Genomic DNA, 26103 nt, shown 5'->3' with positions numbered 1-26103 from the left:
GACCACAGAGACTTAAGTAGCTGTACTAGGATTTAAACCACACCTGAACTTAACTTCTATAATGCTGTCCTAAAAAGTTACCAAAGTATTTCAGCTTTCCCTTTCCCTTCACAACACCTTTCAGCCAAGACATTCCACTTAGAAACTTTCAATTAGACTTCCAACTCCAGTTTTTTTGATGACTGCATTACCTAAAAGCTGTTCCTTCATTTGAAGGAGAGACTAGAGGGTCTAAAATTTGATTGATATTTTAGTGATTATGGCTACCATATACTGAGTTCTTCTGCAAATAACTTAAACTTCTTGGCAAAACCCAGGAAGCTGAAACACAATCATCCACCTTCTCTGTGCTTGAACCTGGGGAGCAAAACCCTTTTAGTAAAGCTAATACACAAAAAAGCAGGAGGTTCCGCTATAAGTGCATGGTCACTAACCTGATTTGGGTCCTCAATACTGCCAGGAAGCTTACTGTAAGTGTCTCTAGTTAGTTCAGTCTCTCACTCTGAAGAAAACCTTCCTTACCTCCATGCCCCATTCACTCACATCTTTTTCTTCCCTATTGATAAGGAAAGATACGGAAGTCTCTGGAAGAGAGCTTTTGCAATTTTCTACCAACGGAGCTGAACCCTTGCTCATCCTTTTCTCCTTCCTTCCTGTTTCAGTGGGGGAAACTCCTCTCCTGTCAGGATGGGAAGGCCTATCCTTCCATGTATTGAAACTTTGGCATCCACACCTTCACACTGTCTCAAAGATCATATGCAGTTAATTATGCTCTCCATACCTACAATCTTTCCCTCTTTACTAAATCCTTTGTCTAGGTATTAAAATATGCTCTAGCATTCTCATCCTAATAATAATAACAAAAATTAATAATTCCAAATATTTCACTTGATCTGCAGATATCTCCCTCCCTCCCTCCTCACCCTCCTCTTCATGCCTTCTAGTTACCATCCTTTCTCTCAGCTACTTCACAGCCAAACTCAGGAAAGAGTTGCCACTCATCAGTATCTTGACTTCCTCATTTCCATTGACTGCTCTACTCACTGGGGTGTGGCACCACACCAGTCCATTAATGGCTCTTATGAAATAACCTCCATATCATTATGTCCAATGGGCACTCTTTGACCTTCATCTCATTTTCCCTCTAAGTAGCTTCCATCCACTTGAAATCCTCTTTTCTCTTGGCTTCTACAATACTTGCCCAATTTGCTTTCTCCTTTCTAGCTGTCTCAGTTTTCTTTGTAGGCTCTTAGTTTCCTATTCTACCTTTAAATCTTGGAATTTTTTTCTCAGGACTCTGTCCTAGGATCTCTTTTGTCTTAATCTCTACTCTCTCCCTAAGTGATCTCATCCACTTCCATGGATTCTAATGTCACCGTGGAGAAAAATGTTGCCTGCCACATAGATAAACAATGGACGTTGCAGTCATCAAGCCAGCAGCCACTGCAGCAGCCCCCAAATGTGCACCCTGAGGGGAGTCAGGATGGAGAAAAGCAGGATACTGGCCCTAGATAGTTAAGGTGCATATCAGAGGAGTAATTTCAATGAGCACAGACTCTTGGATCTTCCCATACATAGAAAAGTGATAAATTCATTACTTTGAGAAGCCTGGTTTTCTTTAATTAACAGTGATCTTTTGATGTTCCGACCACCGGGTTTCTGTTGCAAGACTCCTATATACCCTGGCTCCTCCCTTACCTCTTTGGAACTGTCCCTCAGAGCTATCTGAGAGGCTGTATTTCGTGCTTACATGCTTAGTGTTGTGCACCAAATAAAACATAATTCTCAACTTTTAAGTTGTGCATACTTTTTCAGTCGATACCACCTGTATGAAAATTACTCCATATTCATGTTTAGCCTAGACCCATTTCAGATGAGTAAATTGATACTATCTAATACTAATGACAAGCTTACCTGTATATGTGCGATTGTTTTCCCAAAAGCTTTTCTTTGTTTAACATAGTTCCTGGTTTCTTCAAACATGAATTCACTGGCTGAAACTCCCAACTCAGCAATCAGTAGCCTTTCCTAGAACCCCAAAATTAGGTCTTGAACATTATTCTAATTACACAAGTGATTTTCACATGATTTCAATGAAAATAAATTGCATAATCTTTATAAAACTCCTAAAGATTATTTCTTAACTCTCTATAAGAAAAGACTCCCCCTGAGATTTCTAAGACTATTTTGACACATGTATGTCTCTAAAAAAAATTTTATTTTTATGAATGACTGTCTTTATATAGGTATACAAGTAATTTATTTTCCTCTTCTCTTTACTCATCTATGGGAAAAGAAATTCCAAAGTTGTCGATTTTTATTTATTGATCTCTGCATACCACACATCTAATATACCTGAGGAAATCAACATTTTTAAAGGGCATAGGTTGAATTAGTGCAAAGCATCCAGAGTCAGTTTAATTCCATCTTGCTGGTGATCTTCATATTCTATCCTGTGCCAGTGACCCTAGTCCTTGTCCCATTTCATGTTTAGTGCATGCTGAGATTGTCACCAGACGTGCATCCTCTTATGCTGACACTCCAAAAAACACGGAAGTGAGGGCTGACCCTATGTGGCTAAAACTTTTTAGTCTGAACTTAACAGCTTCCTTTGATTCCCAGGTATTATTAAAAAAGAACAATCCCCCCCCCCCCAGAAAAAAAGCCTGGTACATATTTTGGCTGATATTTCATTACAAAGAGCTAAAAATTCTTGATTTGTAGTTAAGACACTAAAATCATTCCAAGAAGGAATCATAGAACTGAAAATCTTATTTTCCTGATTCACTTATAAGCTTTGATTGGATATCCCTGAGTTCAGTTATTCCCATGTCCAGCCTAAAAAAGTCATATATGTTTTTTTACAACTTCAAGTTATACTCAAATGACTGGCTATATCACAAGTTTTGTATGCATGGATTTATATAGCTCTGTATTATTCTATTTCAGTCCATTATCTAATCAAAAGACGGACTCTTTAATACTTCTGACCTGTGGAAGCTCTTGCATGAGGTAATAGAAGCCTTTATTCTCTTCTCCAAGTAGGGCACGTGCTGGCAAACGTACATCTTCAAAGAATAATTCTGCAGTATCCTAAGAGATCATACAATTGAATACAGAATTATCTCACTGAAATCTCCCAATAACCTGATGAGGTGATTATTATTTCCATTGAAAAAACAAAAACAAAACAAACTGGAAGCCAAGTTGGAGTGGTTAATGATCACAACTGGTAAGTGGTAAACCAGGGATTCAAACCCAGGTCTATCTGATTCCAAAAGTGGCTTTCCCACTGCAATACACTGTCATTCTAGCTCTAATACTGTCCAATTCTGCAGGTACTGAGGACAAAGGATTTCTAATGCATATCAAGTAAAAGATGTTTTTCTTTTTGGTAATGAAAAATTACCAAATAATTACCAAATAGTAGAAAAAATATTTTCTGTTCTTATTTCATAATTTTCTTCAATTTCAAAAATAGAGGGTATTATCATGCAGTTAATTTTCTAAAGCAGATTTTCAAACTACCCTGATTCACTTCAATTGCTGACCACAGTTGCATAAACAGTGGAATAAATTTCCATAATCATTTCTGAAAAGCATATTTTAAGAATCCAGCATAGGAAGGAAGGTATGATTGTGCTATATGTAGTTCCATATATAAAGCATAATTGAGTAAACTCAATTATTTATAAATAATAAATATGAATTATATTTATAAATGATTTATATTATGAAAACAAATTTACATTATGACTTACCTGGGCTTTTAGTCCCATTTTATGTAGCTTTCGTCCCTTGACAAATCCTTTCATTCCATTTTCCACCAGAAAAAGGCTAATGCCATGGGCAGGAGAGCGAGCGTCACGATTTGTGACTGCCACTACGATCACAACGTCACTTAGCCACCCATTAGTGATGAATACCTGAAAAACCCCAAGTATACTGTGATGCTCCACAATAACTCAGGTCCATGTGTAAGTCATGATAAGGGGAAAGTATACTCAATAAGACTAAACTGGACAAAACATGCTTCATACCTCTCTCTGTACTCTCTCTGAATATCTGCAGTGTTGATTATTCATACATGAGGTTAGTAAGGAGTAGGGGGAAATTATCCAATGCTTCAAAGAATGAACTCTATTCATTTTCTTCCCACCATTAGTATTGTAAATAATAATAATAATTAACATTATTATGTTCTTTTCCAATTAAAACAAAATTGCCTATAAAAATGATAAACCATATTTTAGAAAGAAGTTTCAGGTGAGAAAACAGAATCTCTTTTGAATGGCACGATACTATTAAAGTATTTGTACTTTCAGATTTATCAGTTTTTGAAAAGGCATAGTTTCGACTTCATGATGGATGGCCTACCTCTTTCCAAATGGCCTAAATAAGGAAGATGCTGATTAAGAAGGGATAAAATAACAGAGATATTAGTTTATCAGATAATATTTATTCAGAAAACAAATATACACAGAGCAAATATGAATAATTATCTTTTCATTCTGTATGTTTCCTGGGTCCTCTCAGCCACTTTCCATGGCTTTAGTTGCTATCCATATGCTGATGACTCCAAATCTTTATCTAAGCCAAATTTCTTGCTAGGTTCCAGACCTGTATACACACCTGCTTCTGGATAGTTCCACCTGATGACTCAAGGAATACCCTACTCCTCTTTAATCACCCCTACTCCTACTTAATCTTGAGTATCAATCTATTTTCCCTGTGTCAGTGAACGGTAAATCACATTATTATCCTGCTTCGTATTCAATTTGACATCTAGTTCTCTCTAACCCATTTCAACACTTTTTAAATCCATTCACTTCCTTTCACTTCTATTGCCATTACCTTATTTTGGGCCTCATCATTTCCTGGTTAAGTTCCTACAACTGGTCTCTGTGCAACTCTATTATCCCTCATGATGTCAGAGGGATCTTTCAAAAATGCAATCTAATCATACTACTTTCACATCTGAAAATTTTTGAATACCTCATCATAGCTTCAGGATAAATTATAAATCTTAGCAGGGCATATAAAACTCATCACAAATTGGCACTAGCTTACATTCCTGCCTTATCTCTTATCCAATTTTCCCCTCACTTGTTTTCTGTAGATTAACTCTACTGCATTACTTGCTGTCCCCCATATTCTAAGTTCTTCCTCATCTATGGGTCTTTGGAAATCTTGTTTCCTCTACTTGGGGGGCTCTTTCCCAACTCTGCTACAATGAATCCTACTCAACCTGGACAAAGTTCAGACATCACCTCTTCCAAAAAGTCTTTCCAGGGAATTCCCTGGCGGTCCAGTGGTTAGGACTCCACGCTTTCACTGCCGAGGGCGCAGGTTAATCCCTGGTCAGGGAACTAAGATCCTGCAAGCCACGCAGCGCGGCTGAAAAAAACAAATACAAAACGTCTTTCCAAATTCCCCAAGCTGGGTTAAGTGTTCCCATAGCATCCTGAATTTACCATCATCTTAGCATTTTCCAAGCTATATTCAAATGATCTAATTTTGTCTCTGTCCCTTTGAAATAGTACAGGTATAAAATGGTGTTGGTTACTCTCATCACCTACCATCCATGTCCTTTATAATAAGATTTATGCTCTAAAATCCAGAGCACTGATTCTTACAAATAATGGGAAGTGGGCCAGTGATGTGTTATCTACATGACAGCAAATGAAGGCAATGATGATGGTATGGTTGTAAGTGACACAATAATAAAAGACTCTCAACATCTCTCTGTACTAGGAGCTCCTTGAGGGCGGGGACTATTTCCTATTCATATATCTATCCTCAGTGCTTAGTATAGTATTTGGCATATAGGAGGCCTTCAAGGATGTTTGTTGAATAAATGAGAAAAATATATTCCTCAAAAATAATTCTAGGGAATTCCCTGGCAGTCCAGTGGCTAGGACTCTGCTCTTCCACTTCAGGGGCACAGGTGTGATCCCTGATCAGGGAACTAAGATCCCGCATGCCACACAGCGGGCCAAAAAAAAAAAAAATCATGGTAAAAATTTTTTCTACAGTGTTTCTCCATTACACCACTCTCTTCCTCAAAAACCATTCAGGTCTCCCAATTTCCTAACTGTCTAAGATAATAATGACCATTTGTGTAGTTGCCACAGTTGAATTGCTGAAATAGTGCTTTTTTGTTTGTTTTTAATCACAGAGCACCCAGGAATTAGTATCTTTATGTTACTAATATCTAATGTGAGTTTTTCTACCATGACTGATCCTCTTTCCTAATAAAATTATAAGAGAATTCTCTTTGTAAGAAAGGGCTTTCTTGATTTCTTTCCTAATTATGACAGTCAAAACTTTTAATAGGGCTGAGATTAACCCTACTGAGGTCAATATTTTTTTTATTTTTATTTTATTTTTTGGTATTGAATGCATATGCCATACGCTCTTTGTAGATGTTGTGTAGATAGTACATAAAGAAAAAGTGTTATAAAGAAAAAGGGAAAAAAAATCTTCCATGAGTCCATCATATAAATATCATTGTGAACTTCCTTTCTGGCCTTTTTTTCTTTTAATATAGTTGAAATTATTTTATATGCATACTTCACTTAAATGTTAGTATCATCTTTTCACTTAATATAATTATTTTCCTATACCACTAAAAATTTTGTGTTGATGCTTTAATGGGTGCATATTAGATCATCTTATTGATGTAGTATATTTACTCACTCATTCTTTTACTTTTGCTTCCTCTAAAGTTTTTGTTTTTCCTAACAGAATTTTTGAAAATCAGAGGTACTTTCCTGGGTGGTTCCCACTGAAGAGTCTAATTGAGCAGACTGGGCCTGCTTAGAAAGCTGGAGTCATAGAAGAGTGTAGTTCCCATTTCACTTTTGACCAAATACCCTATTCTTCTGTCAAAACAAGCCTTCTGTGTGCAAAGAGTTAATTGACTATATATCACAGTTAGTGCTTTATTATAATCCTTAGTATGAATAATGTAGATGAATATTTCATAAAGTATATTTGAAAAACAACAGTAACTCAAGATAAGTCTATAAAAAGAGAATTTCCTAGGGCAAATGACATACTATATCCAACTCTTAGAAGTTCATGATGCGTATCAGCCTCTCAGAAAGTGAGAAGTAGAGCATGTTTTCCAAATTTATTTGACATCACAGACATTGTTTTTCTGTATAATAACTATGAAACTAGATAATGGAATGGTCTTTAGAACTGGGCTACTCAAAACGTATTCATCAGACTGATGAACAGTTTGTCAGTCCACAAACTGTTATTAGTCCTTAACAATGTAAGTACGGAAAGTGACTGTTTAGAAAATTTCATAGCAATTTAAGTGTCACAACATTCAAGTTTGTGATTTTGCAAATGTAAAGGTATTAGTCTAAAACTAATAAGAAATATTTTTTAAACGTTGAAGAAAAAAAACAAAAATTAGCTCTTCACCAGGCTTTGAAACATTTTTAGCAAGATTTCCTTAGTGTAGACAATGAATATCTTTTCTTCACTTAATATTCAGTCAACAACAAATAGTTACTGAGTGTATACCAGACACAGTTTTAGGTAAACAAAAACCTCTGCCATCAGTGATATTAGATTCTGAAGGATATATTTACTTCTGAGCCTGTCTGTAACCTTAATCAGAGGTGCTCTCCAATCTTATCAGTGGGTTGATGTGAGGCTCAGAAGCGTTGAAGGGCTCTCAAATTCCATCAGAAATATCTTTCCTAAAATCTTTTGAAACTCTTCTTGATATTTATTTATAAGTCTTTTCTTCCACTTCTTATCAACATCAAATTCATTAACTATTAACTGTTTGTCCCCTATTTGGACAATGTGAACCTCACCTTTTCCTTTTCTGGTTTGATAAGGGCTGTTTGGAAGCTAAAACGTTTTTCATGTTAGTGAGGGGGCATGCAAAAGGAACATAGAAGAGGAATAGATCTCACATAACATAAATGTTGTACAATTCTTACTGTCTCCAAAACAAAGCAGTTCAATTCCTGTGCCAACTCAAGTAAACTCAATTCCTGTGTGAGTCCTTAGATCTGAGAGACTCAATGATGAGTAGTTTTTGAGGCCTTGTTACCCACAGCATGACTCCGGGGAGGAGGGCTATGGAAGCCCATCTTTACACACCTTGCTTCCATTGAGAATCCAGTCACTTCCATCCTTTCTGGCATTTGTTCTCACTCCTTGCAAATCACTATAATTGAGAGGATAAAAAATTCATTAATTGGTAATAAATGAACTATGCAAATGTTATGTAAGTATGTATCTATTGTGATAATTCAAACTGGTTACACCATTATAAAAATTGACATTTAACTAATATTAGGAACGTTCACACAAATGCACTGAAAAGTCATGTCTGACATATGCTAAACTATTTATACAAATGAATATTTTATTGAGATTACATAGACTAACCAGATTTTATAGAGCATAACAAGGCCCAACTAGCATCCAAGACCCTCAAACTGGACTCAGAAGACATTTCAATGCCTACTATATACCTCAGATTATTTGCCCATGTACCTTTCCTGCCTTTGTTCACTTTGGTTCCTTCCCCTATCTCTACTGTTCAAAAGCTTAGCTATTTAAAAGACTATGTCAGAAATTCCCTGGTGGTCCAGTGGTTAGGACTTCATGCTTTCACTGCTGAGGGCCCAGGTTCAATCTCTAGTCAGGGAACTAAGATCCCACAAGCCACGCAACAGCTATGTCTCAAATGCCACGTCCTCTACCAAGCCTGCTCTACAAGTAGAATAGGTTATTTTTCTAGATATAAACTAAACAAATATTCATAATTTAAATATGAAAAATACAGGCAATATTCAAGACAAAGGAGAAAAATGAAAAAATTTAAAAAAAATTTTACCTTCTGTAATAAACATTTAAAAAATACAACCTTCCAGTATTTTTCTATGGAAACAGATACGCACATATATGTATTTTTATAAAATTGGAACCATACATATGATCCTGATCTTTTAATAATATCTAATGTTTGTCTATAAGAAAACTTTTATTAGTGGCACAGAATTTCATCATATGAATTATTGTGATGATATATATTTTTAAACACACAAGAATATTCTTTATTTCCACAAGTAAGTATTCCGTCTCACTTTTTGGAAACATTGACAGCCTTCTTCATTTATCTTTTAAGAGAGATTTAAGAGAGATTTTTTTACAGTAGGAAATCCAGCAGGTAGGATTCAAAAATAGATGGTTTCAGGGAGACAACTGGAAGTGGTGGTGCATCTAAAAGACTGGAGAACTCATATGCCATCTAAAGGGCTACGTCCCAGCCAACAGGAATAAGGAATCAGAAATAAGAAAAACATAGTATTGTCAGATGTTCCAAATTTTCAAGAAAATCCAGGAATATGGATGTTTATGTACATTTTTCTGGCTTTTAAAGTTGATTCAAGGTTTGTTTTTAAATTAAATAGATTAACCAAATTAAACATGTCCCAGGGCTTCCATAGGTCCCATGAACTGCCCCATTTGTGACTACTGCCTCATGCCTTTCTAGACCTCATGCCATGGTGATACAACCACTTAGAACTCAAGGGGGTAGATATCTGATATCCTTCTCTTATACACTATAAAGTAATGAAGTATGATTTCTAAAACTAGAAATTAAGGGGGACATTGACAAACTCAATCATGACCAAAGATCAGGGAAGGGACCTGAAACCAAATGCATTGGATTCATCACGAATCTTTTAAAGCAATCTGCTATTGTTGAAGACTTAGGTAGTTTCCACTTCCAATTTTCAAAGATATCCTACAATGAAGAGCATCATATATTAAATAGTCCACATCACTTATTTTGTGAAAATTTTCTGATTCTCCTTTTTGTACATGGACTTTATATTATATATCCCATGGCACTTTATCACTCTCTGTATCATGCTAAATAATGACCCTTAGAGATAGCAGGTCCTAACCTCTGGAACCTGTTAAATGTTACCTTATATGGAAAAAGGGTCTTGCAGATGTGATTCATTTAGGACTTTGAGACGGGAAGATAATTTTGGATTATCTAGATGGGTCCTAAATGCAATCACAAGTGTCCTTGTGAGAGAGAGGCAGAGGGAGATTACACAGACTAAAGAGGGACATTACAACATGGCCACAGAGGCAGAGATTGGAGTCATGATGCCACAAAGCAAGGAATGTCGGCAGCCCCCAGGAGATGGAAGAATCAAGGAATGGATTCTCCCCTAGAACCTCTGGAGGGACTGTGGCCTTGCTCATACCTTGATTTGGGGTTGCTGACACCTTGATTTGGGACCACTGATACCAAGTTTGGACTTCCGGCCTTCAGAACCGTGAGAGAATAAAGTTCTGTTGTTTTAAGCCACCCAGTTTGTGTAATTTGTTACAGAAGCACAGAGAATTTTCAAGAAAACACAAATCAAGCAAGCCTTTGTGGGTATGTGTTTAAGTTGGGGATGAATCAAGGTCTCTCACTGATACTTTTGCCTCTAGGTGAGAGCTGACATACAGTGGGTTGGAACTAAAACATACTGATCGTGAGCTAATAAGATGCAATTAGAATATTGGTCATTAGGCCAGTTATCTTAGAGAGTTATCTTAAAAGCAAAGGAAGACGATTAAATTCCTACTTCTTTCAGGTCACATTTTTAGGCAAAAAAGTAAACACAACTTTTTTTTTTGGCCTCACCGTGCAGCTTGTGGGATCTTAGTTCCCTGACCAGGGATTGAACCCAGGCCGCTGGCAGTGAGAGCACGGAGTCCTAACCACTGGGAATTCCCAACAAAACCTTTTTATCTTGGCAAAATTAAATTTCTATATTGGCCTTTAATTATAGATTTATATCTGGGAAAGATAAGTACAATTTAAGCAAATTGCCAAGTAACACTATGGCATACTAAGACATTTAAAAATAAGCAGCACTGGGACTTCCCTGGCCGTCCAGTGGTTAAGACTCTGCACTTCCACTGCAGGGGGTGCAGGTTCGATTCCTGGTCGGGGAACTAAGATCCTGCATGCCGCATCGCAGCCATATAAATAAATAAATAAACAGCACTGACAAAAATTTTAAAATATCGGGGCCTGATCTTGCAGAAACAAGTCTTGAATTTTCAATTACTGCTTCTGCCACATCTGTAAGTTCTTCCTCTGCACTGCCTGTTTCCCATTGGCCTGTTAGTCACTGCTCTCTTCAACATAAGCCATTTCCCTGACCATGCTGGCCTGTCAAATTACTGTCCCCTCTCTACACTTTCTTTCGCCATATAACACACAACTCTGAAAAAAAAACCAGTCTGTCTTTTCTGCCTCTGTTTTCTCAATACCCATCTCACTCCCTTCGAAAGTAACTTCTGCCTCTCCTCTCTCCTGAAGTCACAATCAAAAGATCACCACTGGCTGCCATGACTCTTTCTCAATTCTCAACATCTCTGCGGCCTTGACATTACTAACTTCTCACTCCTCTCCTACTGCCTTTTCAAACTCACTTCCCCTCAAGCTCATGAAATAGGAGTTGTCTAGATCTCCTTCAAACTCAATCCTTCTGTCTCTGTCACTACATCTTCTGTACAGTTCCAAATGGAATGCAATGCCCAAGGTTTCCTTCTTGGTCTCCTTTTCATCCTTTCACTTTACCCCTTGAGGATCAGGTTCCACCACCTGGCTGCTCTTGCAAATTTCTCAATGGTCAGATCTCAGTTTAAATATAACCACTTTTTATAGGTCTTCCCTAGCATTCATATCTAAATATGAGTTTTTCCCTTCCCCACCAAACACACATGCACCATGAGTCTCTAACACAGCACCTTGTTTCCTTCATAGTACTTATCATAATTTAAATATATTTGTTTATGTGTTTCTTGTCTTTCTCCTCAACAAGCACACAGACCACATCTGGTTTGATTACCACTGTATACCTGGCACACGGAAGGCACTTATTAAGTAACCATCAAATGACTAAATGATTTATTCATTTCCATTGCTTCAATTCTTTCTTATCTATGAATGGTTTTAAATCCTACTGCCACCCCCAGCCTGTATCCAGACTTCCAAATCCATATTTTTAATAGCCTGCTGGACATTTCCATGTGAAATGTCACACCACATCTAAAATTCAACATGCCCCCAATTCAACACATATTCTAACATTTTATTTACATCACACTATGTTAATATCTCACATACAACATAAAATACAATCTGCTGTGTTGTTATTTGTATATGATAAGTCCTTATTTTCCTACTGGAATTTGAAGTTACCTAAGGTTGGAAATGACAATGTGTTCATCTTTGTATCTGTCTTAGCACATCACTCAGAGTGTTGTATAAAGCAGGTACTGAGAAAACATTTGCTGTTAAGGCATTGCTTCCAGCATTTCAAAATCAACCAAATGTTGATTTACCTTCCAGCCCCAGGCTCTGTCATTGCTATGGCACCAATACATTTCCCTGCAGTCATCTGGGGGATGAAGTGCTTAATCTGTTCTTCTGAGCCATAGTTTGCAATATAGGGCATGACAATATCCGAATGAAGACTAAAACCTGGGCCTGTGCAATTCGAATATGCTCTTAGAAAGAAAAAAGGGAAGACAGTTTAAGGCACAACATAGTTATTTTGTTCTCTTTTTAGTTCTTTGATTTCTCAATTAGAAAACAACAACGAAGTACTAAAGGTCCTATCACATTATGTGGTAATAGATTGTCTCCTCGCAAACCTATGAAGTTTCTGAAGGTTTTCTCTCTTTTTTTTTTTTTACTAACCTTTTAATTTCTGGCTCTAACATAGTAACAGTGCTCTAGCAGAGCTCAATGATCACGTATGTAATGAAATAAAAGATAAAACATTTTAAAAAATGTACCACCTATAACTGTATTACCCTAACATAGTAACTATTTTCATTTTAGCAAATGACCTTTGCCATAAGGATATACGTATTCTAATATAACTGCAGTCATGGTATAAATTTTGTACTTACAAAATTTATCACAATAAATAGCTGCAAAATATTACAAACTGCTTATGTACTACAATATACTTTTTCATTGTCCTACTGCTGGACATTTAGATTGCTTCCAAACCTGGGGGATTATGATCTAACATGGCAATGATGTTTGTACATAGATATTATTTTTTATATTGGGTTGGCAAAAGGTTCCTTTGGTTTTTAAGTAAAAATAAAAGATAAATTTTTCATTTTCACCATGAACTCTATTGAACAACGTATTCACCCTTTTGTTCCATTACCTTCTGCCATTTTTCAGGCAACTTCATAATTCCATCTTCCCAAAACTTTTTATCTTTTTGAGCAAAGAACTGTTCCAGGTGCCTTTTACAGTCTTCCAAGGAATTGAAATTTTTTTCCATTAAGAGAATTTTGTAAAGACCTAAATAAATGGAAATCGAAGGTGCAATGTTTGGTGAATACGGCGGAGGAATCAGAACTTCCCAGCCAAGCTGTAAAAGTTTCTGCCTGGTCATCAAAGAAACACGCGGTCTTGTGTTATCCTGATGGAAGATTATGCGTTTTCTCTTAACTAATTCCAGACACTTTTTGTCAAGTGCTGCTTTCAGTTGGTCTAATTGGGAGCAGTACTTGTTGGAATTAGTCGTTCGGTTTTCCAGGAGGAGCTCATAATAGATGACTCCCTTCCAATCCAACCATATACACAACATCACCTTCCTTGGATGAAGACTGGCCTTTGGTGTGGTTCGTGGTGGTTCATTTCGCTTGCCCCATGATCACTTCCATTCCACATTATTGTACAGTGTCCACTTATCATCGCCCGTCACAATTTGTTTTGAAAACGGAATGTTTTCATTACGTCTAGGTAGAGAATCACATGAAGAAATATGGTCAAGAAGGTTTTTTTTGCTTAACTTACGTGGAACCCAGACATCAAAGTGATTAACATACGCAAGCTGGTGCAAATGCTTTTTCTTTTTTCTAGGAATTTTCTTTACATTTCCACTCGGCTTTAATGTATTTTTTTTTCTTATTAGTTATCCATTTTATACACATCAGTGTATACATGTCAATCCCAATCGCCCAATTCATCCCACCACCCAGTAGTGGGATTGCTGGGTCATATGGTAATTCTATTTTTACTTCTTTAAGGAACCTCCATACTGTTCTCCATAGTGGCTGTATCAATTGACATTCCCACCAATAGTGCAAGGCGGTTCCCTTTTCTCCACACCCTGTCCAGAATTTGTTGTTTGTAGATTTTCTGATGATGCCCATTCTAACTGGTGTGAGGTGATACCTCACTGTAGTTTTGATTTGCATTTTTCTAATAATTAGTGATGTTGAGCAGCTTTTCATGTACTTCTTGGCAATCTGTATATCTTCTTTGGACAAATGTCTATTTAGGTCTTCTGCCCATTTTTTGGATTGGGTTGTTTGTTTTCTTAATACTGAGCTGCATGAGCTGTTTATATATTTTGGAGATTAATCCTTTGTCCGATGATTCATTTGAAAATATTTTCTCCCATTCTGAGGGTTGTCTTTTCGTCTTGTTTATGGTTTCCTTTGCTATGCAAAAGCTTTGAAGTTTCATTAGGTCCCATTTGTTTATTTTTGTTTTTATTTCCATTAGTCTAGGAGGTGTATCAAAAAAGATCTTGCTGTGATTTATGTCAAAGAGTGTTCTTCCTATGTTTTCCTCTAAGAGTTTTATAGTGCCCGGTCTTACATTCAGGTCTCTAATCCATTTTGAGTTTATTTTTGTGTGTGGTGTTTAATTCCACTCTTTTACATGTAACTTCCCAGTTTTCCCAACACCACTTATTGAAGAGACTGTCTTTTCTCCATTTCATATCCTTGCCTCCTTTGTCATAGATAGTTGACCACAGGTGCGGGGGTTTATCTCTGGGCTTTCTATCTTGTTCCATTGATCTGTGTTTCTGTTTTTGTGCCACTACCATATTGTCTTGATTACTGTAGCTTTGTAGTATCGTCTGAAGTCAGGGAGTCTGATTCCTACAGCTCCGTTTTGTTCCCTAAAGGCTGCTTTGGCTATTCGGGGTCTTTTGTGTCTCCATACAAATTTTAAGATATTTTGTTCTAGTTCTGTAAAAAATGCCATTGGTAATTTGATAGGGATTGCATTGAATCTGTAGATTGCTTTGGGTAGTATAGTCATTTTCACAATATTGATTCTTCCAATCTAAGAACATGGTATATCTCTCCATCGGTTGGTATCATCTTTAATTTCTTTCATCAGTGTTTTATAGTTTTCTGCATACAGGTCTTTTGTCTGCCTAGTTAGGTTTATTCCTAGGTATTTTATTCTTCTTGTTGCAAAGGTATATGGAAGTGTTTCCTTAATTTCTCTTTCAGATGTTTCATCATTAGTGTATAGGAATGCAGGAGATTTCTGTGCATTAATTTTGTATCCTGCTACTTTACCAAATTCAGTGATTAGCTCTAGTAGTTTTCTGGCAGCCTCTTTTGGATTCTCCATGAATAGAATCATGACATCTGCAAACAGTGACAGTTTTACTTCTTCTTTTCCAATTTGGATTCTTTTTATTTCTTTTTCTTCTCTGATTGTCATGGCTAGGACTTCCAAAACTATGTTGAATAATAGTGGCGAGACTGGACATCCTTGTCTTGTTCCTGATCTTAGAGCAAATGCCTTCAGTTTTTCACCATTGAGAATGATGTTTGCTGTGGGTTTGTCCTATATAGCCTTTATTATGTTGAGGTAGGTTCCCTCTATGCCCACTTTCTGGAGAGTTTTTATCATAAATGGGTGATGAACTTTGTCAAAAGCTTTTTCTGCATCTATTGAGATGATCTTATGATTTTTCTTCTTCTATTTGTTAATATGGTGTACCACATAGATTGATTTGCGTATACTGAAGAATACTTGCATCCCTGGGATAAATCCCACTCGATCATGGTGTATGATCCTTTTAATGTATTGTTGGATTCTGTTTGCTAGTATTTTGTTGAGGAGTTTTGCATCTATATTCATCAGTGATATTGGTCTGTAATTTTCTTTTTTTTGTAGTATCTTTGTCTGGTTTTGGTATCAGGGTGATGGTGGCCTCATAGAATGAGTTTGGGAGTTTTCCTTCCTCTACAATTTTTTGGAAGAGTTTGAGAAGGATGGGTCTTAGCTCTTCTCTAAATGTTTGATAGAATTCACCTGTGAAGCCATCTGGTCCTGGACTTTTGTTTGTTGGAAGATTTTTAATCACAGTTTCAATTTCATTACTTGTGATTGGTCTGTTCATATTTTCTATTTCTTCCTGGTTCAGTCTTGGAAGGTTATACCTTTCTAAGAATTTTCCATGTCTTCCAGGTTGTCGATTTTATTGGCACAGAGTTGCCAAAGCATCTCTTAGGATGCTTTGTATTTCTGTGGTGTCTGTTGTAACTTCTCCTTTTTTCATTTCTAATTTTATTGATTTGAGTCCTCTCCCTCTTTTTCTTGATGAGTCTGGTTAATAGTTTATCAATTTTGTTTATCTTCTCAAAGAACCAGCTTTTAGTTTTATTGATCTTTGCTATTGTTTTCTTTGTTTCTATTTCATTTATTTCTGCTCTGATCTTTATGATTTCTTTCCTTCTGCTAACTTTGTTTTGTTTGTTCTTCTTTCTCTAGTTCCTTTAGCTGTAAGGTTAGATAGTTTATTTGAGATTTTTCTTGTTTCTTGAGGTAGGCTTGTATAGCTACAAACTTCCCTCTTAGAACTGCTTTTGCTGCGTCCCATAGGTTTTGGATCATCATGTTTTCATTGTCATTTGTCTCTAGGTATTTTTTGATTTCCTCTTTGATTTCTTCAGTGATCTCCTGGTTATTTAGTAATATATTGTTTAGCCTCCATGTGTTTGTGTTTTTTAAGTTTTTTCCCCTGTAATTGATTTCCAATCTCATAGCATTTTGGCCAGAAAAGATGCTTGATATGATTTCAATTTTCTTAAATTTACTGAGGCTTGATTTGTGACCCACTATGTGATCTATCCTGGAGAATGTTCCATGTGCACTTGAGAAGAAAGTGTAATCCTGCTGTTTTTGGATGGAATATCCTATAAATATCAATTAAATCTATCTGGTCTATTGTGTCATTTACAGCTTGTGTTTCCTTATTAATTTTCTGTTTGGATGATCTGTTCATTGGTGTAAGTGAGGTGTTAAAGTCCCCCACTATTATTGTGTTACTGTCGATATCCTCTTTTAGAGCTCTTAGCAGTTGTCTTATGTATTGAGGTGCTCCTATGTTGGGTGCATAAATATTTACAACTGTTATATCTTCTTCTTGGATTGATCCCTTGATCATTATGTAGTGTCCTTCTTTGTCCCTTGTAATAGTCTTTATTTTAAAGTCTATTTCATCTGATATGAGTATAGCTACTCCAGCTTTCTTTTGATTTCCATTTGCATGGAATACCTTTTTCCATCCCCTCACTTTTAGTCTGTATGTGTCCCTAGGTCTGAAGTGGGTCTTGTTTTTGTATCCATTCAGTAAGCCTGTGTCTTTTGGTTGGAGCATTTAACCCATTCACATTTAAGGTAATTATCAATATGTATATGTTCCTATTACCATTTTCTTAATTGTTTGGGGTTTGTTTTTGTAGGTCCATTTCCTTTCTTGTGTTTCCCACTCAGAGAAGTTCTTTTAGCATTTGTTGTAGAGATGGTTTGGTGGTGCTGAATTATTTTAGCTTTTGCTGGTCTGTAAAGCTTTTGATTTCTCCATCGAATCTTAATGAGATTACTCCTTGGGTAGAGTAATCTTGGTTGTAGCTTCTTCCCTTTCATCACTTTAAGTACATCATGCCACTCCCTTCTGGCTTGTAGAGTTTCTGCTGAGAAATCAGCTGTTAACCTTATGGGAGTTCCCTTGTATGTTATTTGTCATTTTTCGTTTGCTGCTTTCAATAATTTTTCTTTGTCTTTAATTTTTGCCAATTTGATTACTATGTGTCTCGGCATGTTTCTCCTTGGGTTTATCCTGTGTGGGACTCTCTGCGCTTCCTGGACTTGGATGGCTATTTCTTTTCCCATGTTAGGGAAGTTTTCAACTATAATCTCTTGAAATATTTTCTCGGGTCCTTTCTCTCTCTCTTGTCCTTCTGGGACCCCTATAAAGCGAATGTTGTTGCATTTAATGTTGTCCCAGAGGTCTCTTAGGCTCTCTTCATTTCTTTTCATTCTTTTTTCTTTATTCTGTTCCACAGCAGTGAATTCCACTATTTTTTCTTCCAGGTCACTTTTCCATTCTTCTGCCTCAGTTATTCTGCTATTGATTCCTTCTAGTGTATTTTTCATTTCAGTTATTGTATTGTTCATCTCTGTTTGTTTGTTCTTTAATTCTTCTAGGTGTTTGTTAAACATTTCTTGCATCTCCTCGATCTTTGCCTCCATTGGTTTTCCGAGGTCCTGGGTCATCTTCACTATCATTATTCTGAATTCTTTTTCTGGAAGGTTGCCTATCTCCACTTCATTTAGTTGTTTTTCTGGGGTTTTATCTTGTTCCTTCATCTGGTACATAGCCTTCTGCGTTTTCATTTTGTCTATCTTTCTGTGAATGTGGTTTTTGATCCACAGGCTGCAGGATTGTAGTTCTTCTTGCTTCTGCTGTCTGCCCTCTGGTGGATGAGGCTATCTGGTGCAAATGATTTTCAACCCTTGATTTGGATGTTTTGAGTATGTCGGCTATCTCCCAGGTGGTATAACATTGATTGTTCTCAACTAATGTCTCAATTTGATCACTATCAACTTCAACTGGTGTATCCAACTGGGGAGCATCGTCCAGCAAGAAATCTCCAGTACGAAACTTTGCAAACCACTTTTGACACATTCAATCAGTCACAACACCTTCTCCATATACTGCACAAATCTTTTTTTTTGTGCTTCAGTTGCATTTCTACCTTTCATGAAATAATAAAGCATAATATGCCAAAAATGTTGCTTCTTTTCTTCCACCTTCAATATTAAAATGGCTACACAAAAATTCACCAATTTTAATGTCTTTTTTTAAATGCACGCTAATATGACAGCTGTCACAATATAATCTAACAAAATTGTTTTGAATGAAGTTGAAGACAACTAAGTGCTACTAGAGCCATCTTATGGAAAAAAACCAAACAAACTTTTTGGCCAACCCAATATTTAAGAGCAGAAATACTTTCATTTTTTATGTATCCATGCTTTTAATCTCCAAGGCATTTATTGTTCCAATATATAACATCACCAAGAGTATATGAATGCGTCACTTTCACTGCAACCTTGTCAGCACTGGTTATTATGATTTTTCATTTTCACTAAATTTTGTACTCAAAATTATACCTCCAGATTAATTTAATTTGCATCTGATTGGTAGTAAGGATAAACTTTTTTCATCTAAAAAACCTATTTTCATTTCTTTTTTGATGAATTGCTGGTTCCAATCTTTTGCCCATTTATCAACTGAAATCTTCCTTTGTTCTCATGTATGAAACAGACACATGGGTCAATTAGAAATGAAGCATCTATTTTAACAACTTAAAAGACGATTTTCAATCTTATAAGAAGATTAGAAAACAGTTTAAAATCATCACTCAGAAAAGTGAACTGACGAAACAAGACTCAACTTCAAATGCTTCCATACTTACTGCTCCTCCCAAACAACAGCTGACGAGTACAAGTCCCCCCCAATGCCACCATGACGCTCTGCAATATTGACACCAAGCAGTCCTTGTTTTCCAGCTTTTTCCCAAAGCTCCCTACTCACTTCTCCAGCTTTCTCCCATCTGCAAGTAATAAACATTTTAAAATCAGAAAAATGTTTTTCATATTATTTAAATGGCCACATTTTGAATATATGAATGATTTTGTTCAGGAATGGTCCCTTAATTTAAGGTAATTAAAAAGGGGGTGCTCTCACACCCTGTGACAATAGCAGGGCCCAACAAGTAAAAGAAAGATTCCTCTTTCCCAGGAAAGACTCAGTCATTGAAAAGCCCTGGACTCTTTGTTTACTCTAGCCCTCCCAACTTCCTTTTCCTCTCTATGAAAGTGCTCTCCTTCCCTTGCTGAGCAGCGACTTGCAATAGATCACCATGGTTGTGGACCATAAACCCATTTTTTGCAGGAGAAAAAACTGGCAGTCGATTAGGTCAACATATTTTTTAATTGTATATTTTAAAACTCATTTAAGAAGCTTTGAACTAGTTTAAGAATCCCGTAATCTTACAGTATTATACTGAAGAGTGGTAAAAATGTTAATAAAGCCCTGAACACAGTACTTTTTCTAGACAACAACGAAGAGCATTCTAGGAAATGGTCCTTCTTGGACTTCTAACGTGCATTACTTTCAAAGAAAATGTGCGACTTACTCTGCGTGATGAGGAATCACTTCTTCTTGAAAAAACTTCCTTACACTTTCCCGGAAAATGTCATGTTCTGAAGAGAAGATTCTTCTAATTCCTATATCTGTTAATTTTTTAGCAGAAGGAGTTTCTAGACGTTCCTCCCCTCCAGAATGAGAACATCTTAAAAATATACATACATTAAGAAAATTAAGTGAATTGTTACTCTTCGCATCCAAATTAAAAGTCACTGAACAACATGAAGGAAAGAGTCTGCAATTTGACAAACTGGTTCAAATTTGAGCAGCAGCACTTTAGGATCTCTCTCGATTGGATGAGACTAAGAAGTAGTTTACCCTTATTCAACTCAGTCTTTACTTCCAAATCCCTAAAGAGGATGTCATGCCTAGAACTAATCACATGTTTGAGCTGAAGTAGAATATAGCATAGTACTGTATGGTGATGCCGATTAAATAATGTAAAATTCAAATAGTACAATAGAATAATACTGATAAGTTTTCATGTAATGTACAATTTTTAAAATAATGTAACCCCCCCATTAATAGTTTATCCAGAATCATACAATTTCAAATGGCAGGTGTATAGGATGCAAACTGTGTTGACTTTTATTGCCACATTACAATCTGGGTGTAAAGCAAAATCAAAGTACCCACCAGTCTCTGTAGGGATTAGTCCAGAATTATTCAAAATCTTTGGAAACTGACCTTCCCTCTCCCCGCACCCCCCCACCCCCCATATTAAGCTTAAAAAGAGACTGCTCTGTAGTTCCTTTTGTTCAATGGTCTTCAGATCGCCCCCCGCCCCGGCCGGGGGTACGCCTGAAAAGATTTTGAAACTCTGTGTACCACTTTGTACATTTTTAAGCTCACATATAAAAAAACTTTTTATCATATATATAAATATCGCCAAAAGATGTTTTTCTGTTTTGCATCATATTGTTTTGGGTTTCTCTCTTCCTTAGTTGGACCCTGACCTGATCTGATCCTATCCTGTCCTTTCCTTCCCTTTTCTTTCTCTTCCTCTTCTTCTTCTTAGTCCAGAAAAGACCCAGTCTTGTTTATTGGCAATTAGGCTATTTCAATCTTTTCTCCCCTGAAATGTACTATTTTTTTCCAGTTTATATATTTTTCCTTAATGCAATGGACTGAATTGTGCCTGCCTCCTCCTCCAACCCAATTCATGTTGAAGTTCAAACTCCCAATGTAATGGTATTTGGAGATATGGCTTTGAGGAGGTAATTACAGTTAAATGAGGTCATAAGTGTGGAGTCCTAAACCAAGAGGCTTGGCTTACATTATAAGAAGGGGAAGAGAGAGATATAGCTCTGTGTGCACACAACAAGGAAAGGCCTAGTGAGGACATAGGGAGAAGGGGGCCATCTATAAGCCAGGAAGAGAGCTCTCACCACCAAATGAAGTGGCCAGCACCTTGATCTTGGACTATCCAGCCGCTAGAATTATGAGGAATAGATTTCTGTTGTTAAACCATCCAGTCTATAGTATTTGGGTATGGAAGCCTGAGCTGATTAATACACTTAATATGTATTTTGTGTCATTTTGCTTTAGACTTATCTTTTATATACAACTTTTAGTTGAGTTTTATTTGTTAATACAATCTGAAATGTCTTTTAAGTGGTAACCTTTAGCTGAGAACTTTTAATATTACATTTTTTATACCTGGTCTGCCTTTTATCTTCACGTTTTTCTGGTTTGCTACTCTGTCAGCCAAATCATCATTTTTAATAGCTTATTTATTCATTTAGCCAACAAATACTTTCTGAGTGCCTAATATGTACTAGGAACCATTCGGGTAACTTGGGATACAACAGTGAGCAAGGGTCTTGCACACCACTGTAATGTTACAGTAAAAGAGACTAAAATCTACTTCATCCTATATTGAAATGACTCGTTCCAATTTCTTTATAATGCACACATTGGTCCATACTTGGGATTTTTCCTCAAGGAAAAAAATGTGCTGAGACTAGGGAACTGGAGCTCTAAGACACTGAATCATTTGTCAACATAATTAGTAAATAATAGAGTGGAACTTATATCCAAGTCTGCCTGGATCTTAAAATTTTATATCCCATGTAACATTAATCTTTGGAACATTTCTAAGTAAAACACACCAAGACAAAGGAAAGTGAAAGAAGTGCCAGAAAGAACAGAGATTTTCAGATCAGTCAAAAGTGTTCAAGAGAGAACATGTAGAGAGAAGAAAATCAAAACACTTGGCAGTAAGTTTGTTGGAATATCCATTTTTTGCCAAGACTAAGGAACCCGTACAAAATAAATCAGCCCTTTTTCTCCCCATAAAAACCAGGAAATCTGTACTGAATAAATTGTCCATTGTTTTCCTAAAGCATTAAACTGCTACTCATCTAACAGGCTAGGCTCTACTTATTATTATTATCATTATTTTTAAAACCTCATTTACATTATAAAAGGGAGACAGTCTCTGCCAGCACCTTCAGGTAGGGAGCTGGTTATAAATACACAATTTGGGGCCTCATCCCAGGCCAAATGAATCAGTCTGTACATTTGACACTTGAAACACACAGGGGTTAGGGACGCCCAACCTCCATGCAGTTGAAAATCCATGATACCCCACCGTCAGCCCTCCATATTTGTGCTTCCTCCAAAGCACGGTTCTGCATCCTCAGATTCAACCAACCATGGATTGTGTAGTACTGTAGTATTTACGATGGAAAAAAATTCCCATGTAAGTGGACCCTCGCGATTCAAATACATGCTGTTCGAGGGTCGACTGTATTTTAATAACATTCCTAAGTGATTCATATGCACATTAAAGTTTAAGAAGTCTGTTATAATAAAACTAGAGTCTCTGACCTATTCAGAGGGTCCCTCAGGTCCTCCTTTTCCAATATTCTTCCTATACTTCAACCAAAATAACATCACAATTGACAATGCAGAAGCAGGTATGAAAATCAGACTGTCTAATATTAAGCCAGACATTAAGGGATCTACAAAAATGTAAAACAATGTCACTCATCTCACTTTTTTTTGGAAAAGTTATTTTTCATAAAGATGTTATTTATGTTAACATGTAATGAGTTACTTTTATGTAAACTAAATATTTGTAAAATTTCCCAGTTTTGTAGATATCTATTGACATCAATGTCCATAAATAAAATTCACATAAACAAAAGATCTTGGAGGTCCTCTAATTTTAACAGCACAAAGGAGTCCTGATACCAAAAAATTTGAGCATCACTGTCTTATGAAGTTCGGGGAAGAGCTTAGAAAAGTATGTGTATCCGAATGTAAAGTCACTCCTCGGTGAAGCCTTCCCAGCCCTCCTCACGAGCAGCAGTTTTGTTTCCTGCTCCCATAGCATCTTAGAGTTACCATAAGGCCGCCATGAGCTAATTTATCCATCCTGTCACTCTCATTAAATAGGGAATCCTCGGTGCTTCCAGCTTGTTTATCCAATGACTGTATTTGAGGTGTCAGACGGTACAGGAAGCTTTTGATCTTATAAACACTACCTTAATAGTCACTGAGCCACTTAGAAACTCTCTCCATTAATTCCTCTGCATTTACTTAATTAAAGGATTTGTTAAATCTCAAGTTAATTTCATCGTCTAACGGGCCGTCGCCAGGTCTTTCCTGTTCCAGGATGTCTTCTCCATGGCACTTCTCTAGGTCAGCGTCGCTGCAAGTGCTTTTCTCAAGATCTGGGAGGCGGTGGAATACCAGCTCCCAAGTTCACTATAGGGCGGTGCCTTTTTGCCACAGATCTAACTGGGCCAAAGGTCGTAGCTCCAACTCGTGCAACTGTGGCCAAGGGGTGACTCCCCGCCCTCGCCTCGCAGGAACTCTTCGAAATGCAAACTCACGGTGCCGACCACAGGCCTCAGAACCAGACGGGTTGGATTGGGGCCAGAGAGGGAGAATTTAGGGACGCCCGCCCCCCCTCCCCCCGACTTCGGCTGTCACCAAGTTGAAGCTGCTAGGCCGGCGCCCACGCGCTCGCGCCAGTGGGTCCGACCCAGGTTCTGGGAGCCAAGGGGCGAGGCCCAGCCCCTTCTCCCACCCTCTCTCGCCCCAACAGCTCAGCCCAAGTCCCGGGGGCCGATGCAGCCGGCCGCTTGAGCGCGCGCCGTCTGGTTCCCAGCCCCCAGGAGCGGTGTGCGTGTCGCAGCCCTGCCCTGCAGCCTCCCGGCCGGCGCAGCTGAAGCGGGGCGGGCACTCACCTCGATGCCGGCGGCACGCTCGGCGCACAGCGGCCGCCCCACAAGCGTAGGGCCCTGCGGAGGAGGCGTGTGGCCATGGCTGGGACAGCGAGGGGCGGCAGGGGCGACGGACTCGTCTTCTCGGTGACTCCGAGCGCGCAAGGCCAGGCGCCGGGCCAGCGGACTGTCCCCAGAACCTTCCTCCGTGCAGTCCCGCCGGAAAAACGTCGCGCAGCCGCTCTGGTAGATGCACCCTGGGCGCCCTTCCGGAGCCCGGAGCCGCGATCCCCTGTGGTCCGGCGGGTGGCGTGTCGCCGAGCGTTGGGACACGCCCCTCTCTAGAATCTTACCAATGGAAAGATTCTAAATGCAAAACGATTCAACTTTTCCCTGCGGCGTTTTTGTATATCTAAGCTGTTCTTTTTTTTTTTTTTTTTTTCTGTTTTTCTTTTTTTTTGTGAGGAAGATAGAGTTTATTAAAGAGAAGCGTCGCTGCAAGAACAGCTGGCCGACTTCCTGGTAGCCAGGGAAAGCCGACCCTGAGCGTGGGTTGCTTGTCTGGTTTGTTTTAACATCTTTATTGGAGTATAACTACTTTACAGTGGTGTGTTAGTTTCTGCTTTATAACAAAGTGAATCAGCCATACATATACATATATCCCCATATCCCCTCCCTCTTGCGTCTCCCTCCCACCCTCCCTATCCCACCCCTCTAGGTGGTCACAAAGCAGCGAGCTGATCCGAGCCAGCAATCCCACTACTGGGCATATACCCTGCTTGTCTGTTTTTATAGCCAGAGAGCAAACGGACTTCTGTCACCCGCTGATTGGGTAGGATCTGCATGTTTCCAGTGGGATGAATACCTTTCTGTATATGGTATGGAAAAGGAGCAAGGCATGCTGCTTGGGAACGCTCAGAGATGTTGCAATGGTTGTTGCATGACAGAGTGATAAGAGTCTGGTAACTCTGCTCTTTTCAGAATTCTGAACCAATTCGAGGAACGAGTTTAAGCTATGGAGCCTCAAAAACGGACCCAAACACAAACGCACAAACTTAAATGAAGTTTCTTTTCTTTTCTTTTCCTTTTTTTGTGGGGGGAGTTCTTTATTTTTTTAAATTGAAGTATAGTTGGTTTACAATATTAGTTTCAGGTGAAAAACATACCAATTCAAAAGTTGTATAGCTTGTACTCCATTAAAAAAAATTGTATTGGAGTATAGTTGACTTACAATGTTGTGTTAGTTTCTGCTGTATAGCAAAGTGAATCAGTTATATATGTCCATTCTTTTTTTAGATTCATTTCCCGTATAGGTAATTACAGAGTATTGAGTAGAGTTCCCTGTGCTATACAGCAGGTTCTCTTTAGTTATCTATTTTATAAATAGTAGTGTGTATATGTCAATCCCAATCTCCCAATTTATCCTCCCTCTCCCCTTTCCCCCCAGTAAGTTTGTTTTCTACATCTGTGACTCTATTCCTCTTTCGTAAATAAGTTCATTTGTACCGTTTATTTTAGATTCCACATATATGTGATATCATATGATGTTTGTCTTTGACTTCACTTAGTATGATAATCTCTAGGTCCAT

The 26103-nt window shown here is 37.8% G+C and overlaps 1 protein-coding gene across 1 annotated transcript in view; it reads right to left on the bottom strand.

Annotated features, from left to right (window-relative positions):
• The window catches only part of ACADL (acyl-CoA dehydrogenase long chain), a 44956-nt gene extending 20154 nt beyond the window's left edge, over positions 1 to 24802 (bottom strand). The window contains exons 1-8 of the mRNA XM_060016168.1: positions 24539 to 24802; positions 20329 to 20484; positions 19606 to 19743; positions 12403 to 12567; positions 8131 to 8197; positions 3762 to 3926; positions 2992 to 3093; positions 1915 to 2028 (exon numbers count right to left, since the gene is read on the bottom strand). Coding sequence (XP_059872151.1) covers positions 1915 to 2028; positions 2992 to 3093; positions 3762 to 3926; positions 8131 to 8197; positions 12403 to 12567; positions 19606 to 19743; positions 20329 to 20484; positions 24539 to 24615 — 984 coding nt within the window. The 5' untranslated portion in view covers positions 24616 to 24802. The remainder of the gene's footprint in view (positions 1 to 1914; positions 2029 to 2991; positions 3094 to 3761; positions 3927 to 8130; positions 8198 to 12402; positions 12568 to 19605; positions 19744 to 20328; positions 20485 to 24538) is intronic.
• Between the last annotated feature and the right edge of the window lie 1301 nt (positions 24803 to 26103).

This window comes from Delphinus delphis, chromosome 7 (genome assembly GCF_949987515.2).
Source record: "Delphinus delphis chromosome 7, mDelDel1.2, whole genome shotgun sequence".
NCBI classification, from domain to species: Eukaryota; Metazoa; Chordata; class Mammalia; order Artiodactyla; family Delphinidae; genus Delphinus; species Delphinus delphis.
The sequence above is the reverse complement of the archived record's forward strand: the minus strand, read 5'-3'. Positions and strand labels throughout refer to the sequence as shown.